The sequence below is a fragment of the Apaloderma vittatum genome, unplaced genomic scaffold, assembly GCF_000703405.1.
Source record: "Apaloderma vittatum isolate BGI_N311 unplaced genomic scaffold, ASM70340v1 scaffold10924, whole genome shotgun sequence".
NCBI classification, from domain to species: domain Eukaryota; kingdom Metazoa; phylum Chordata; class Aves; order Trogoniformes; family Trogonidae; genus Apaloderma; species Apaloderma vittatum.
Window position 1 is genome coordinate 34,303 of NW_009714365.1, and position 17,956 is coordinate 52,258.

At 41.1% G+C, this 17,956-nt stretch overlaps 1 protein-coding gene across 1 annotated transcript in view; it reads right to left on the reverse strand.

The window, feature by feature from the left end:
• SEMA6A (sema domain, transmembrane domain (TM), and cytoplasmic domain, (semaphorin) 6A) overlaps window positions 1-17,956 on the reverse strand; it is a 60,247-nt gene that overhangs the window by 29,645 nt on the left and 12,646 nt on the right. Inside the window, exons 6-15 of the mRNA XM_009868739.1 lie at window positions 17,116-17,206; window positions 14,057-14,176; window positions 12,909-12,997; window positions 11,786-12,003; window positions 8,844-8,975; window positions 5,877-6,032; window positions 4,289-4,465; window positions 3,422-3,562; window positions 3,242-3,322; window positions 1,545-1,603 (exon numbers count right to left, since the gene is read on the reverse strand). Of these exons, the coding sequence (XP_009867041.1) occupies window positions 1,545-1,603; window positions 3,242-3,322; window positions 3,422-3,562; window positions 4,289-4,465; window positions 5,877-6,032; window positions 8,844-8,975; window positions 11,786-12,003; window positions 12,909-12,997; window positions 14,057-14,176; window positions 17,116-17,206 (1,264 nt within the window). The remainder of the gene's footprint in view (window positions 1-1,544; window positions 1,604-3,241; window positions 3,323-3,421; window positions 3,563-4,288; window positions 4,466-5,876; window positions 6,033-8,843; window positions 8,976-11,785; window positions 12,004-12,908; window positions 12,998-14,056; window positions 14,177-17,115; window positions 17,207-17,956) is intronic.

Genomic DNA, 17,956 nt, shown 5'->3' on the forward strand with positions numbered 1-17,956 from the left:
ACTACTAGTGATGCAGCCAGCCACATGAGTCAATGAGGACAAAACTCATATGACTCAAGGCCACATGAAGTAGTAAGATCATCTAGGTTATCAGGGAGTGAAGTCTACCTCTGTGCAGTGTCAAAGTTCAACGCATCATTCGGGGCTAAAGAGGGATTTAAGCAGGGTATGTGCTTTGTTGCTCTCTGCACAGGAGCAGATCTCTCTCCGTGAACACAATGTTCTGTTTCTGAATAATTTCCTACCTTTCTTTTATATTTAACTGATATCAGGTACATTCCACTCCTGTCTAACCTATTTGCCCAAGAAGAGCAGAAATGGCTGAAAAGGGCAAAGTTGCACCAGCTGGGAACTGACCTGATTTTGGTGCTAACCCATTTCAAAGGGAGCACAGGAGGGACTGTTTGTACACCTCCTTCAAAAAGCTTAAGAGTCAGCCTATATAAACCTATCTCAGGGCAGAAGTAGAAGGGGGTGTAGTGACATGGGGGAGATGCAGAGGCTGAAATCCTTGTACTCCCTTATGTACAGTGATCACAGTAATAAATTGTATTTGAATGAGGATGCAACAAAGCATAAGGCAGCTTTTTCCAGAGCAGCTGGCCTGCACTGTATTCCACGGCACACTCTAGCCCTCTGCTATTTTGCTCTGTACTCCAAAAGTAATGACTCTCTCACCGTACATTACTTCCTCAGCTTCAGCAGTTTTATTGCATCTACAGGCATCAGTGCAAATTGCACCAAAAAGTATGTGATTCCTGGCTTCATAAGGTTTATAAATAATATTTGGGGCTCAGAATTAAACCAACCTTGGCAAGACCATTTGGAATGAGGGCTGTCCTGAACACAGATGTTGGTATTCCTGAAGGCTCAGAAATCAGCATGCAAGGATTCTCTGCATGCAGTGTAAGCTATGTACTTTTAAGCACCTCAGTGCAAAATGTAAATGCTTAAAGACTGTGTTTAAGCTCCCAATTCACACTGTCAGTACCTAAGGTTTGCCATTAAAATTTCCAGAGCAGGGTCAGTAGTGCCTGACCACTTAATACTACTATGTTGTCCAGCCTGTGTGTAAAATTCACTAAGATGCACAAACTAAGCAGTTCCCACTTCTTGACCCATGTCCAAAGCCGAAGATACATTTCACTGTCTCCCTTTCCTGCATGGGAATGTAGGCCAAGTCCAGGTCTAGATCAAGAAACCAAGTCACTTCTGCAGATCTACATAAACAACCACACCTAGTAAAGACAACAAACACCCAATTCATTATGCCATTGCTAAAGTCAATATCCTCTAGAACTGAGCTTTTCTCACTGCAAAACTGTTTTTAAGTCTGGTGTTTGTATAAATCACTTCAACTGGGCAATTTTCTTTAAACACATTTAAACAACCATTCCTCTTCTGAATCTGCATTGTTAGCGACAGTTGTTGTTCCTGTTGTGGCTTACAATGCCACAAAAGAATGCCCCACAGGTAATGGTGATTTGAGGCATTCAGAAGGATGCTGTGACACATGGTAAATAGAGGGTAAAAGCTTTGCTTACTTTGGCAGTCACCCAGGCCATCTGTATTGCCATGTTCTATGTCCTGTTCAAATGCTAGTCTAAATAGAAAGAAATGAAACAGTATGAATAACAACAGTCATAACCATAAAGAAGTTATCACACGTGCCATTGAAATGAAGCTCCACCACGAAAATGGCCATTTCTTTGAAACTTCTACACAAAGGCTGAAAAACTGCAACACAGACATCTGAGTTATTTGTCATTGCTTAATGGTTTCTTGGCTTCTGATGATGCTTTGTCATTTTATTATTACTTCTAAACTCACTGCATGCCTTGCTGTCAACAGGGGCAAGCAGGTTCCTATTTTTTGAGCTGTTAATTCTATAATACATGTTATCAGGAGCATTACGTATTGTCAAGGATTCTACCTTGACTGGTTCATACAGCGGATAAACTGCGCCGACACATTGATGTGAGAAGGAAGATAACCCATGGGGTAGGTACTGTGCTGGGGGAAGACAACTTGCATTTCAGCAGCCACTCAGATACAGTGCTGGACAAAGCTGCAAGGTGTAAGGTCCAGTCCGCAGAAGGCATTCCACTGAACCCAAGGGGCTCTCTTGAAAAACACTCACAAGCTTTTCTAGCTGACATGACCAGTTAACACTCCTAAGTTCTGCCTGTGATTTTTGGATAATCAGTGAAACTGTTCCTTCAACTTCCTGTACGGTCAAAGGTGATTGACAAGAGCCTTGGAAAACCTCCAACAAAAGCCCTTGTCTACATTAGTTAGGATTCTGCCCTTGAGGCATAATTACCCTTGCGGGCACCTCATTTCCAACTCCATGTTCTTAAAACTCTCACTCAACTGTCACCTACTCCAGGAGGGCACCTAACATCTCTGCCTCCTGCTGGCCAGTTTAGAAGTCCATCAGACATCTTCACACATGCTCTGGATTGAAATAGCATGTTGAGGAGAGGACACAAGTATGAGGAAGGTAACTCACCCACTGAAGACCTGTATAGAAGCAGGGTTAAGAGGGGCCAGCTGTGAGGCTGTCAAGGTTGTATGATGCTTGTGGTGTACTCCCATCACAACCTTGAAAGTACAGCTGTACCTCAGAGTGGGCAAGAACGAGGTGTATCAGATGTGGCTAAGAAATGAGAGCTCTGAAGTGGTTCTGCTCCCTGCAAGGAGGCTTTAGTAACCATATTTAAACAAACCTTTCACAGACTTTCATTATTATAAAATAATTAAATTCTACTGTTAAGTAAGCGGAGATCCAGCACTTCTCTGAATCTGCTTTAAGCTCTTGCTGTGCTCTGTGATTCCTCTTAGTAATGCACAGTAAATTAGGACTGGTTTTGTTTTCAGTGGACAAATTGCTTCAGTAATTTAATTTGGATTCTATTGCCTCTTTAATCAGCAGTGATGGCTCCAGTGTGGGCTGGTCCAGACACACCCGTTCAGTTCCATCCTTTCAGTAACAGGCGGACCTTAGCAATGCTCTTTCATTCTCTTCTTCCCCCTCTTTCAACAGTTACCAATCAGCTGAGAGTTCATATAAAAAAAAAATTATGGTGGCATTTCAGAGGCGAATGCAAATAAGCTAGAAACAAACACTTCCCACATTTTTCCTTTCCTAAGAGCCCCATGTTTCAAATAGTTCATCCCAAGACCGCTTGGCGCCACTGCTGGAGCTTGATGGTCCGCCCAGCCAGAGCCCTTTACTCACTTGGAGCCAAGGACCAGCTGTGTGCACGCTCCGCTCTCCTTCACCCATCCGCAGTAAGGGTCTCTGGATGCTATGCAGGCCCTTGAGAAAGAAAAGCACAAGAAGGTGGCGTTCATGAGCGCTCCTGCCTTGCCCACACTCATTGCGCGGGCTTCCACAAGCTACCAGAAAAACGCGTACTTTTTGCATTTGCCGTGACGCTCACAACGTCCCAGGGGAACCTTGATGACGCAGGTGGAGAAGGCGACGTACAGGGCGCTGCTGGGCTTGTCAAGCTGCATGCCCACGATACGTTTGTCCTCCACACCGTCGTAGCTGCACCTGATTTGATAAAATCATGAGATAAAGCTGTAAATGAGTTCTGCTGGGAAACCAGATGAAAATGGAATGATTTCTCAAGCTGGAAAAAAAAAAAACAAATCCCCAAAACTCCCACAAACAAACCCAGAAAAAAGTAGAATTGAACAAGCCAAGGAAAAAGCACATACAATAGCCACTAAAAACACTGACAGACATATAAGCAAGTATTAAAAATGCATGGAGTAAGGGAATAAGAAGTGGAGAGAGACGGCACACCAGACAAGCTTTCTGAGTGCCCTTCATTTTTTGTGTTTATTCTTCTCCAGCACTCAAAGTAGCTGAAATTTCTGCACGATTATGACCCACTTCAAAGGCCCCTTAGGCATATTTGAGGAAGGCTGAAATGTGGGAAATTTTCCTTGGAGAGTAGGTTGTTGGTTGTTGAGTTATTTGGAGAGGAATCAGGTTTTTTCATAGGATTAGAAAATTAATCTTCCTTTGCACAATTTCACTTTTAATTATCCATCAACTGCTGCACAGGATGGGCTGCTTTCTACACATACCGAATAAAAAATATCTTATTGCAATGTAGAGACTGATAAGCAGACATCCCCTCCCCAAACAATTTAAAATTACTCAGAAAACTTGGCTTCTCTAACTACTTCCCTTTCGTGGGACAACCTACTCTCTGGGAAATTGGAAGTTCAAAGTCACCCATATATGAGTACAAAGAATCAAGATACACACTTTTCAGGATTGTAAACGTTCATCTCCTCCAGGAAAAGGCTGTCATTTAGGAAACCACTGTTTCCTGTCCGTGCCAAGAACTTCAAGATGATTCCCTTCTCTGATCCCAAGAAAACCACGGTGTAGTTTTGATATGGCCCGGCAGCAGAGTCCACAGCAATTTTGGTTAGGCGGTATCTAGAATAACAATATGGCACTTTGCATCACTAGGGATTAGATTGCCATTTATTTTATCACTTTTTCCACTTCACAAAACCAAGTGGTAGCCCTCTAATGACCATATACCGTATTTAAGCACTTTTCCTAGCTGAATAACCCTATAAGTCAACACAGAACATACTAGTTTGGCTCCCTAAACTATAGGGAATTTTTGTGTGTTTGTCTGCATGTCCGTATGTTCAATAACTAGCAGAAGGTGTTAGCAGAAAGCGGAAGGGATGCTAAGAGTCTGAGGCCATTTAGGAATTATCCTTACCATCAAAAGCAAACTGCTAGCCTGGTGACTTCTTCAGGCAAGGAAAGAAAATCAGCACAGTGATTTTGATTTTTTTTTAATTTCAAGCTCTGTCACAGTAAAAGCATTGATTTGAGGGGTTTTTTTTGGCAAGAAAAGCTATGCCAGTGCAATAGTGAGTAACTAAACATCATTTTACCTCAGTAAAAATAATCACAACAGCTGCCACTAAGTAAGTTCAGTGTGAGATAATATTAAATCCTGGCATGACACAATTTATTGAAAATGAGTACTGGAGGTCTGGTACCTGTTGTCTGGTACTGGCAATCAAAGGAAAGTGCTCTGCAGAACTTGCTGCTCTTTTCTTTGGTTGGAGGTACAGAACCTGACATAAAACCTGACAGAAGATATATTACTTAAAACTAAGCCAGACCCTTCCAGAGCTAAACACTTCCTGGCACAAAACTCTACCCTTGCACGGAGGAAGAGAGGAAAATACAGCGAAAGTTAGTCACATTATTCTGTTCACAACTGCAGGGTAGATAAGTAGTATAGTGACCACAGCAAGGAGTGGGAATGTATTTTCATAGGAAGGGTGTTTGAAGCCTGCTGATTTATGAGTCTTTGTTCAAATCTCTTCATTATTATTTTTCTCTTGTTGCCATAGAAAGGATACAGATTATGTGATTACTTCTGCCTGTATACTTCTGTAAACACTAAAACATACCAATACATATTCTGACAGACATCTTCATATCCTGTGAACACATCCTGGCAGACATGTTTGTATCCTGTGTACATATCCCTAGGCTGTGTGCTGATCCTTGTCCAATGTTTTCTACAGAGCTGTCTCAAACACTGACCCGTAAGCCAACAGGCAGGTCAACCTTCCCCACACAGCATTTCCTCCAAGATCCGGTTTCGGCAGAGTGTGACTGGAAAGGACCAAGGTTTTTTCCTATCTTGAAAATCGCTCAGGGAGTGCTTCAGCATCTGCTCAGCACTGCCACCACTCCTAGCTGGATTCACGCCCAGAACACCAAGGACGTTTACAGAGTTTGAGTTTTCTGAGCAAGACCATTAGCACAACCTGACAGCTATGACGAGGACAAGAGTCCACTTGGAGGTACATACCTGACCATTGTTCTCAGGAACCAAGGTCGATTGACAATGGAAGGTACAGCCTCGTCCATCAGTGGATGTGTTTTGATGAAGTTCAGAGTATCATCTGGGAACTCATTAGAGGTTACATATTTTTCTAACGATGTAGAGCCAGCACAGCAACCGGGCCTAAATAAAACAAGAGGGTAAAGCCAGAACACTTATTTTATGCCTAGTGCAAATCTCCTTTTGTAATGAGGCCCTCAGTGAAACATGATGCGCGTTACAAGAGTTTAAATGGAGGACTGAAAAGTCTAGCAGACTTGTTTAGCCCCTCAGGGGAAGCCTAAAATCCTGCTCTGTCCTCCACTCAAAAAGACTTAACACGTCACCTAAAATCACAAAGACACTTCTTTAGCAGGAGTGTGACATACACAGTTTGTAGTCCACCGGCTCACATGGAACCTAATCACTGCAAGCGTGCATTTGGCTTGATGCTGACCACTGACAAAGTTCCTTTCTGATCTGCAGCTTGCCTAGTTGACTGCTCTCTCCAGGAATAAAAGCAATCCCTAAGATATAGAAAGAAGTTAATTTTTTTTATCACATGTGAAAGAATGCTGCTTTCAGTCCTGTCTGGTAGAAAGTGGGCTATTGGAGAAGACAACCCAGCAAGAATCCATGTAAACATTGGTTTTACCCTGCTTACAATATAGGTGAGATGATTTTAAGCATGGAAGCTCAGTGAGGACTTTCATTGAGATGTTATCTAACCGTTCTCTGATAACTCAAATGGAAATTTGTTCACTCTATTCCTAAAATCTGCCCTGCTCCTCAGAAGTAACCTAACCCTCTTGTGTGGACAGGTAATCTCTACAGAGAAATCAGCAAAATGCTTTGCCTGTTATTGATGTTTTGTGGGTTATTTTCTCCAACAAAAGGTTCATTTGATCCCATTTCCTAGAGAATTATGATTCTTCAAGCTTCTGAGGCAACAGGAAACGGGAAGATGGACCACCCACTCATAGAAACGCTGCAGTATCCCATTTTCATCTGCTCTGACATGGGTAGAGCCATTGACAGAAACGGAGTAATGCCATCTTGAACAAAATATATTCCTGGTCCTATCATGTTTGTCAGTCAGACTTAGATAAATGCTCAAATCATAGGTAGTTAACTGTGATACGTGAAGGTATCATGGGACTGGAGGAGACTAGCTTGGTCAATGAGTCTGGTCCCACATAGCTGCACAAAGAACACTACATGCAGAGACTCTGTGCTCTGCCTCTTCGCATCCAAAATATTTCAGTTGTCCTGGAGCCGCATACACAACTAGGAACAGAGCGGAAGAAGGAGAAAACAAGGGCATCTTGGGTCATTGCAAGGGCAATGATTCATAAAGTGACATTCCCAGGGAACTCTAGAGAGCAGCCTACGCCGTTTGGCACTGTGGTGCCTAGGGTTCCTGTACATCTAATCGGCCTATTTCCTCCTAAATCCTAATCACATGATTGGATTAATCCTGTTATAATCTCGAAACTGGTTTAATCAAGTAAACATAAAACCAAACAAAACCTGCTGTGCTCCTTGGCCAAAAAGGGAAGTGAGGCTCATGAAAGGCTCCAGTATGTTGCTGAGAAATGCTAAGATCAATAGGAACTCTAACGTTTCAGCACCACACTGAGATATCCAAACAAAAACGACCTTATTTCAAAGGTGTCTTATGCCCCTCATGCATTTCAACATGAGTTAGAAGTAATGATTATTTCTATTAAGCAGATTGATGGCCAAATGTTACACAAAACAGCGTTCATTAAGTCAGTTCATGCTATCTCCTGCAGCTTACGACTAGAAGTTTTACCTCACCTTCATTGTAACTGTTAGTCTGTTATTGGCTCATCACAGAAACTCATAATGCAATTTTCTTTTCCTCCTTCCCACTGAAAGAGAAGATTTCTCTTTCTCCTTTGCCCCTTCCCTGCCAATACTCTCTATCTGAGCAAGTTCCAAACAAACAGCCTTGGAGCCCTCATGCAGCCCTCCAGTACCAAGGCAGCCCATCAAGTCAGCAAGTTGTTGAAACATTGCAAAAAGGAGAAGAAAATCCAGCAACAGTGCTAGCAGGTGCCTTACTAAGACTCAGGCCAAAACCAGACATAGCATTTACCAGATTTTCCTGTCACCTCCAGGCTCTTCTTGTGAGTGATCACTTCAGAATAAAAACAGCACAGAAATACTATAGTCGGCAATTCCAAAACATGATGGGCCAGATTTGGATTTAGGCAGAAGCTCCGTTGCCACCACAGAGCTTCAGCTGTGTTTTGAAGTTATGTAAGATATGACAAACAGTGTAAAACATATATGAAAGTGGTAGAGCTTGACTGAGATAAATGAATTTGCTTTACCTACACTCATCTCATACTCTCAGAGCAAAATGCCACTGGCATACATGAGTTAACAAGTGGCTGTCAACAGCAACTTGTACAAAATGAAAACATGTAGGAAATATGAAGAGAGAGTAATAGAGGAGCCACATGCAAACAGGAGGGACGTGGAAGCAGGGAAAACAACGCATAGGAGGAATGAGGTAAACCGAATCTCCATTTTGATGGAATGCTGCTTTCGGCTCCCCAGGATGCTTTCTCTCTGTCGCATAAATTGCAAGTAACCTGCAGAACAGCAAACTGCAGAACTGGTACAGGCTTCCTAATGAGATACACCCATTACTGAACCAGTTTGCAACAAATGTCAAACTCATACCACTCTTAAGTGATAGATTATTCTGACCAAGTGGATCTGACATTGGCCTGATTCACATTACATAAATCTTGTGGAAAAATTCACACTTGCATACCTTAGACCCAAATGCAACTCAACTTCTATTTTACAGCTACAACATTTATCTTCAATTGTATCTGCACCTTACAAGGCTGCTGAAATCATCAAAAACCACTGTTTTGCATGCAGGAACAGAACAGTACCACTATACATGAAACATACCTGGGTTTGGGAACTCGTTCGTCAGGAACTGGTGTCCACGTGGAGTCTGGAGACTTCTGTTCTTTGAATCTCCCAGTAAATACATTGGCGATGTCGAGCATGTCATAGGCACAGACTGCAGAGCCAGGAATGCTGCAAAGTGACATTTCCCCGAAATTGTTATTCATTCTACAGTTATGCATAAAATCTCGAGTGAAAAATATGCTGTATATAGAAGTCTTCCTGTCACAGGCTACTCAATCCTGAACTCTGTAACCTCTGAATACTGACAGGAAAAGCCAGTTCCATGGAAAAGCCTGAAATATACCAATCACCAGACAGCTCCTGCCAGTAGAATTCGTTTCAAAGCCTCTCTAGAAAGAAGTTATTGTAATGATCTTCAAGAAGGTAAAGAATCTGGGAAACCAGGGCGATATTTTGGGAAACCCTGGAATACCACTGGCCATGCATGAGGAGTAATAGACAGTCTCGTTCAGAGCCCACTATTGAGCCCACTATCAGAGCTCTTCTAGGTCAAACATCTTTTGGTCACACCACCTGTTGTGCTTCGAAAATACACTGCAGACAGTTCAGAAGTTGACTGCAGCATCCTAAGAGCATGCTGTTAGGTGCCATTGACCTAGCATTACACGATATTACCCCGTCTGCCCACAGCCTTATCTTCAGCAAGTGTTCTCAACAGAAGTGAGTTAACTATGCTTAACTCAATGCGATGTAAAGAGCTTACAGAAGCAATCCAATTTCTTTTTTTTAGATCTTTTTTTTAGTTGTAAAATTAAACTTTTTGATTATTTGCATGCAACTGCATGATAACATTGCCTAAAACATAATTATATCCTTACCTACATACTTTCTGAAAGGCTTAGGGGTTTCTCATGGTCAGTCACTTGAAAGCATGAATTACTCACCTTTCATTTTTTCACACATGAACCACTGTATTCATGTCTGACTTCCAGTGCCTGATTTTATCAAGTAAATAGCACGAACCTAGCTGGCTGAGGCTTTGAATCCTGCTTTTAGCTACTAGGAACTATAATATTGTCACAGAGAATAAAACTAAACTCATTAGGGTAGATAAATTGATAGGAAAAAACCTGTTTGAATATTAAAAGATTTCAAAATGCTTATCACTGAAGGAAACAACAAGTTGGTAGCCACTTTTATTCTGATCTCCACAGACTGTGGTTTTATATGCCAGGAAACTTCAAAGCTCTATATTAATCTCAAACTACGCAGTAAGAGCTTTAAATGGAGGCAGCCACATGTATGTCAATGTAAGAGTTGGGAGGACCTCAGCCCAAAAGACACCTCAAGACACACTCTAGCGAGAAGACTTTGCACTTCGCTGAACTAAGCTCTGAATTAAATAACACCCTTAAAATCTTGACATGTGCTATACAGAATTAAAAGCACCGAGACCTGTGCTCAACATGTAACTATGCAGTGATGGAAGGACTGCTGCAATGAGAAGACTGCAACAGCTTTTACTCTTGAGAATGGCAGTTTGCTGGTTCACAGTGTGATAAAGCCACAATGATGGAGTACTGTGGGCCACAGTCAAGTCATCTCCCAACCGCTGGACTCCAAACCATCAACAGCTCCTACTCTGGACGACCTCAGGTTACACTGTGGAATCTCTTACAGCTCATTCGAGGAGGAAGCTTTGTTCCAGAGATCAAACGTACTTGTCACTGCTTTTTCTCAGTGGAGCAGGAACAAGAGAGGTACGTCCATGTCAGAGGTAGGTTTGTTAACGAGGTGTCTTCAAGCCTTGCACCTTCCTACCACGTTTAATGTCTGGCAAAAAGTGAGGCCTACAAAACAATAACTTGATTTTGACATCGAGTACTTAGATTTTAGAATTCAGAGGTTAAGGAAACGTATTATTCATGACACACCACAGGAAATACTATCAGAGTGTGAGGACAATCTCAATTTTGAGATAATTTCAAGACACTACCTATTTTCTGATGCTGAATCTTTGTTTCTTCACTTATTTTTATTAATACAGTTTGCATAAAATGAGATAATCTTAATTTAAGCCTACATTCCTTGTTGGTGGCATAATTACTCCATTGCCATTCCTATTGTTTTTATGTCAAAAGCAGTGATTATATATTACAGGCTTGGGCTTACTCTCATCTGAAGTCCTTTCTGTGCACGAACTCACTGAGGTGATGTTTTAACAAGAGATGGTGAGTATACAGCAAAACCAAACGAGTTTCAGCTCAAATCTTACTCCGTGAAACAGCAATATATTTTTTAATTAGAATGTTGATATTTTTTTAACTTCTCTTCGAGAGCTCCATAATTAAACACAGTTATTCTTCTAGTAAGTTCTGGAGAAACATGTTACAATGTATAATAGCAATAAATTCTTTGCAGATGGACGGATGCTCTTGGAAAATCAAGCAAACAATAACATACAGGTGTTCTGGAGACCATTCTCCCCAGCCAGCAGGACAGCTTGGGATCTTGAGTCTCCCAGGAGAAAATGCAAAAGACAGCAGAGACGCATGAAATAAAGGGCAAGGGTGCTAAAATGATTCTTGGGTGTTTAGATATAAATAGGAGAGACGTCCCTTGTGAGGGAAAAAAATAAATAAATCATATTTTCTCTTTGGAATAGCATTCTGCAAGTTACACACTCCGAAACTTCTTGGTGGTGGGTCTGAATGATTCCCATGTAAAAAATAAACGTTCCAAGGAACATGTCCAGATACTAAATGGCTGAAAGCTGCTCTAAATTATCAAGAGATAAAATGCAGTAAGCAATACTAGGGTAATTTAAAATGAAACACAAACTATCAGTAAGTGCATGGTACATAATAATTATACTGTATGAGCAATCACTTCTTGAATCTTCATAAAGTAAAAAGAAACTGCAGTGAAAAGCAAAAACATAAAGGAAAGAGAAGGTAAAAGCTTATTGCGCCTATTACCTGTTATATGGAGTGGAGAAGGTTGCTAAAACAACATCTCGGCCATTGAAATGGATAACATCTGTAACTGCCTGCAGTATGTTAAAGTAGAAGTGCGAATCGCCAGGAACTGAGCAGTTCAGACGAGCCTTCAGAAAGGAAGTCCACTGTTTTTCCAGCACTCTCTGAGATCCTCCCATGTCGTTTTTGCAAACCTGAGCAACCCTTGGAAAAACTACCTGAAAGGAGTAGAGCAAAAATAACGGAGAAAATTGTTTGTTTGAACTAAAAGACTTCGTTGGAACTCTGGCTTTTTTTTTTAAAACATCTAGAGTAACACAGCAAGGTGTTTCATGTAATCCCATGTTTCCATAATCTGTGACAAATATGAAACTGAGAAAAACTCCGCTTTGGAACAGTGTGCTATAAAAGATAAGGCTGTGGCATTTACTATACAGACATCCTTCAGGAGATCTGTTCTCAACCCATATAAAACTCATTTCCATACAGACTGCTTAGCTTTCTATTTCCCCAAACAAAAGCACATTTTATACTCACAATCCCTGCAACCCACGCTGCCTGCTCTGACTCTTGTGTTTTCAGCACTTAAAAACTATGCAAATCTTGCTGGGCTTTTATTCCTGCCCTCCACCTTTGTGACCTTGGTCAGCTTTTCTGACTGCTTAGTCAGAAAGCTATTGTGAATTTAGCAAAAATGCAGAAAGTGTTTAATTATTCTTTGCAGAATGGCGGAGCACAGAATTCCTGCTCCTGTTTACTCAGCACTCTAATTCAGATTTCTTAAAGAATAATATCTCCCTGCTTTGGAATCTATTTTAAACTATCAACTACTATGCTGAATGAGCTACATTTGCCTTGTGCTTTTTATGATTTGAAGAAAGAGTTCCCAGCATAAAATGTCACTGTAAGAAACCACCTTGTTTCCTTTAAAGACAGTGCAATGTTTCACTCCGACCAACCTTTTGGCTTGAGCGATAGGAATATTCTCAAAATTATGACCTTGTCATCATGATTTATGGTTCTCATTTCAAGGTCACTCCTAACAGCATTGGTCCAGGAATAGCATATGTTTTCCTCCTCCTGAATCTGGCAAAGTCATTCCAGGCAATGCTTTTGCCCTTACCTTTCCCATGCTGTTGTACTCCACTGCGATTTCCCGGAAGAAGAAGTAAATGTAATTGCCATAGTCCACTGCCTGGACAAAGTATGGTTCTAGAGAAAAAAATCAAGACATCCTATTTAGGCATCATGTACAATGTACAGCATGCAAAGAGGAGCCAAACACATTCACAATAAACATCAAAAGGTGAAATGCCTGCAGTAGGCAAATTTTCTCAGTTTTCAGAACTAGCAGCATTGCCACTGCAGAAAAATCAGTTTGGGGACAAGACAGCTGCCGACAAGCCTGTGCAACGTCACTGCAAGGGTAGTTGTGTGTCTGCCACTAAAAATGCCTGCTCTGCGTGGAGTACGAGGAAAGGTGAAGAGGGAATATATAACGGTACGCCTGAGGTGTCCAAGCAGTGCTCTTTATGGCACGCAGGCTGTACGTAGAAGGAATAACAATCTATGTAACTGTTTCTGCCCACACATGTCTGTAGCAGCAAGCAAAGTGGGACAGCTAAAGTCGACACCTGGCAAAACATTTCTGCATGCAGAAAAAGACTTCAAGCCATGGCTTTGCTCGCTGTTAAAATCACTCCAAATGCTAACTATTCATAACGCCTACATGAAGCTAAACAGCACTGTTCTTAACAATGAGGGTATTTAGAGCAACAGAGATTGCCTAATTCAATGGCAGCTGTACAGTCCCTAAGAACCATAAAAGAAATGCTTCGTGAGGTATTCCCATAAATTTATTTTCATTGATGAATTTTAATGTTACAAGACAAACCCTCTACACTTCATGAAGCCTTTACTGTTATATAACACAGTCCTGGAGTAGGAATATTTTCAAACACAGCCCAAGCACACCGAGCCCTGCAAGTTCCAACCTTTATATCCAACAGCTGCAAACTGATGGATTTCAGCTTGGAAAGCTTGCTGGTATATATATTCTTATCTACTATGCTCACAGTTTCTGTCAGGTCCAGTAACTTGGGGTCAGGAGAAGAGAGAAAGAGATAAACAGATCAGTGTAAGCAAGAGATGTAATTTAGTTCCCTTCTTTCTGCCAGAAAGCATTGGTGAAACGAAATGACAGAGTGGTCTGTCGGGAATCCAAGACTCTCATCAGAGATGCCGCTTTTTTCGTTTTGTTTGTCTATCTACCTTTCAACCACTTTGAGTCATGTTTAACTGTCCGCAGAGTTGGGCTGTCTCCAAGGCTCCGGTATATGACTGCATCTATTGCAAGGAAGTCGGTCACTGTGGCAGAATACAGCTTTCCCTCTGGGGAGGAAGGAAAGAAAAAGCAAGAGGGGAGCAGCATTAGAAATAATATAATTGCTTTCTCTTATCAGCCAAATGAGATGGGGCAGACAAAACCATTACAATCTCCTTGGGAACATGGAAGGGAAAAAAATCCAGCTAGGTAAATGGGACTGAGCACTGAACGAGCCAGTCACTAGTTTTTAAAAGGGTAATTTCAGTGGGATGGTGTGGAAGAAACCTTATGGAGTAATTCTTCTCCAGTTTAGGTAAGTCATACTGAACTACCCTATCCAGTTTCCCTGCACACGCCCTTGGTTCAACGCTCTTAAATTCTGCCAACATATGTGAGCAAAATAAATATAGGGAAGCCATGACAGAATTGCTAGTTTCAACCGGGAGGGCAAACCAGACAGGTCTTGGGGACTGTCAGCTAATCAACACTTACGCAGATTTCTCCATTTGAGAGTGCTTCTCCTCTGCCAAAGATCACTAACAAAAAATGAATGCAGGGAGTCCAGGCGAAACAGGGATGAAGTGAGATGGAGGAGGATTGTCAGCCTACGTTTCTTTTCTAAAATGTGTTTTAAGCATTTCCTGCATGAATTATGCATGCCCCTCACTTAAAGAACTGGAGAACAAGCAATAAAATAGGGTCTACAAAATGGGGACCCAAGGACAATCAAAAGATGCAAAACTCTCAGGAGGCAAAAGCATGAACTCCAACATTTTGAAATTATATCTCTCGTCTAATCTGTTTGTGGGTCATGGAAACTGTACAGGGCTGTTTTCGGGTATGAGACAGATCTTGTAATCAATGTCTGGTAGGAGCATAAGTATCTAAGCACAAGGTCAGCAACTCATGTCTCTGTTGTGCCTACGGGAAAAACAGAAAGGCCTACATGTTATTTCCCAGAGATTATACTGGGTGCTGGGCCTTGAAGGCACCAGAAATGGGGACATACTCAGGACAAAGCAGAGAGGTTTCTATTGGTCAGGCTCTCCTCACTGAACTTACAGATAACATTTAATTTCAGCTCAAGGTTTAAAAATCAGCCTGTCTTTCATTAGCAGGACTTTACTCTTTGTTCTGGACCCCACAATTATTATTATTCATCTATTATAAAAATTATTTTTTTTCTTAGCAAAACCATAAAAAAATTACAAAAAAATGCAGATACTAAAATCGATTTTAAAAAAATAATAAAAAGGTGAATCACTTAGATGTGGATGTATGAACTCATGTTCATACAATCACACATTATTTTCTTTCCTGTCAAGTTCCTGAACACCACATGACCGATTACAATTCATACATATCAAATATAACAGCTATAGCCTGCAAAAAGAGCCATATTCACGTAAGTGCACCAAACAGACTCAGATGAGCCAGATTAGTGCCCTAAACTGCTCTGAAATTGCGCTCTGGGAAGTTATCATGAGTATCAGTATGTATGGCATATCAAATAGTGATTTTCTGAAGTTAGCAGATTGACTGGGTACGTTCTACAAGAACTTATCTGGAAAGTATTGAATTTATTCTGAATCATCATGTAAAAGTATGATAATTTCTATAAATACTCTTTTTATTTTCAAATAATGCGAGGACTTCTTCAGTGACAGACTGGGAGTCATCTTACCAAACTTAAGATCTATTCAAGGTAGATGTTTACATTAGGTTAGTCATAAATGTTTTCTTGGGGATTATAGTGAGAAAGGCCCTTTCAAAAGGTCATTCAGACTGCCCTAAGGATAGGGAATCTGAAACACCACCTGGGAGAAACTTTTCTCTGAACATATCTCTCTGTCGTTTATGAATTACCTGCTACAATCAGAGAATTTCTAATTTATATTCTTTTGACTCTAATTAAGTAATTACATATCACCACCATCATCACCACCTTTATTTTTGAAAGAAAATGCCCCATTTATTTATACCATTAAGAACAAAAAAAAATATTGCAAAACCTACTCTAAATTTCTCCTTTGTGAGGCAGATGATGCTGCCTCAAAACCAGCAGTGCTTAATGCAGCTCTTTGGCCACAGACTCAGTTGAAAGTAGCTCAAATACCTGCTGAAATACTCTTAAACCTTCAGAGGAACAGCAGTTCCACATGAGCACCCAGCCTCTGCTTTCTAGCATTGTATCTGCTGAGGAAGTCTTGACATTATCATGGGTGACTTCTGTACTATTTTTACCACCTATTTTACAGCCAAATCTGAGAAAAGATCTGCAGGATTCACACTAGGAGAAGTTCAATAAAAAAACAATTTAATTAGGAATTCATCAAGAGGTACAAAAATACCACAGCATCAACAGCCCAAATTAACCCCATTAATAAGCACTCACTCTTTTTCTATCTATTGTAGTAGATGTCTGAGTTATCTGTATACACTTGCATGCAGCATATGTCATTTTTAACCAACAAAATTCTCTCATTTGTCTACAACAGCTGGTAACACCACATTGTGACGTTTTTCTGCTTTAAAATAAAGCCACCTTCCCTTTCCTTCTAGATCTAGAAAAAGTCACATCACAGCATGTTCCCCAACTTCCTTTTACTACTAAGGTTAACTTAAGCTTAGAGTTGTTAAAGGGCATATCCTGCCCGCTCCTCATTAAGGTTCACATGAGTCTTGACTTTTCTTGACTTTTGCAGAAGCTGAACGCTGCCAGAAACGGTGCCTCACGCTGATCTGGCATCACATTATCACAAATCCAGGAAAGACTAATAATGAAGCAGGAAACTGAGGCTTCAGGTAATGTTTATGGTAGTGAAGTTAATCCCAGAGAAGGAAAGTCTTCTGTGCTAGTGACTTCCTTACATCCCCTATTTTTAGTCATTATTCACTGCCTTTACCACCTTTCAGATTTTGGCATTCTGGACTCAAGAGATACAGTGCTCTGGCAAGCCTGGGGTGCAGGACATAAAGCAAAAGTTTCTCTTCACCACTTTACCTGCGAACAATGCAACATTGGCATGCTTTGCATCATAGGGGCACCTGGCCATTCCACTTAACTCATCTCCCAGGGACTCCAGGGTATCCATCTGAAAAACAAAAGGGAGATCCTCAGATAGAGAAACAAAACTTCTCACCCAGAATGAGGTTTATGACAGTGTTCCCTCTTTTCAGGACAGGGAGGAAGGTCCTTTCTCTAACTGTGTTGCTGACTATGAATTAAAAACCTGACAAAAATCATGGTGTTAAATAAAATTAGTCTGAAGAAAGTGTGTCCAAAAAGTCAGGCACTCTTCGGAGCTAATCACTCCTACCCCAACACATTTTACAAAAGTCTTCAGTCTATATTTTATCTGTACACAAGCTTCCTGTTGAACTGTAGCAAGCTATGTGGTCTGTGGCTCTGGCAAGGATTCAAAATTTATCCTCAACAGTGATCCAACAGAAGCGCTCTTATACACAGAAGAGACTGCAAGCCACAGCAGTCAGAAGAAGCAACACTAGGACAATTATCTGTGTGTGCATTTTTCACCCAGAAGTCCAGAGACCCTTCTGCTCTAGTCTCAACAGTGGTGCTCTCTTCCTTGATTTGCATACTCAGAAGGATGCTCTCCAAGACTTACTGTATCAGTTGAGCCTGGGTCATGGAGAAATCCTCTTACTATCAGGTAAGAATTATCTGTGCAGGAATTGAAAAATCTGACTCTTAAGCGTAAGTCCTGGGAAATAAATTCACCGTGGGCACAGATAATGGTACAAATATACAAATATACAAATACACTTTACACTAAGTTCAAGCGGGCTTAGCGAGCTACAGGGGGAAGACACAGCTCTTACCT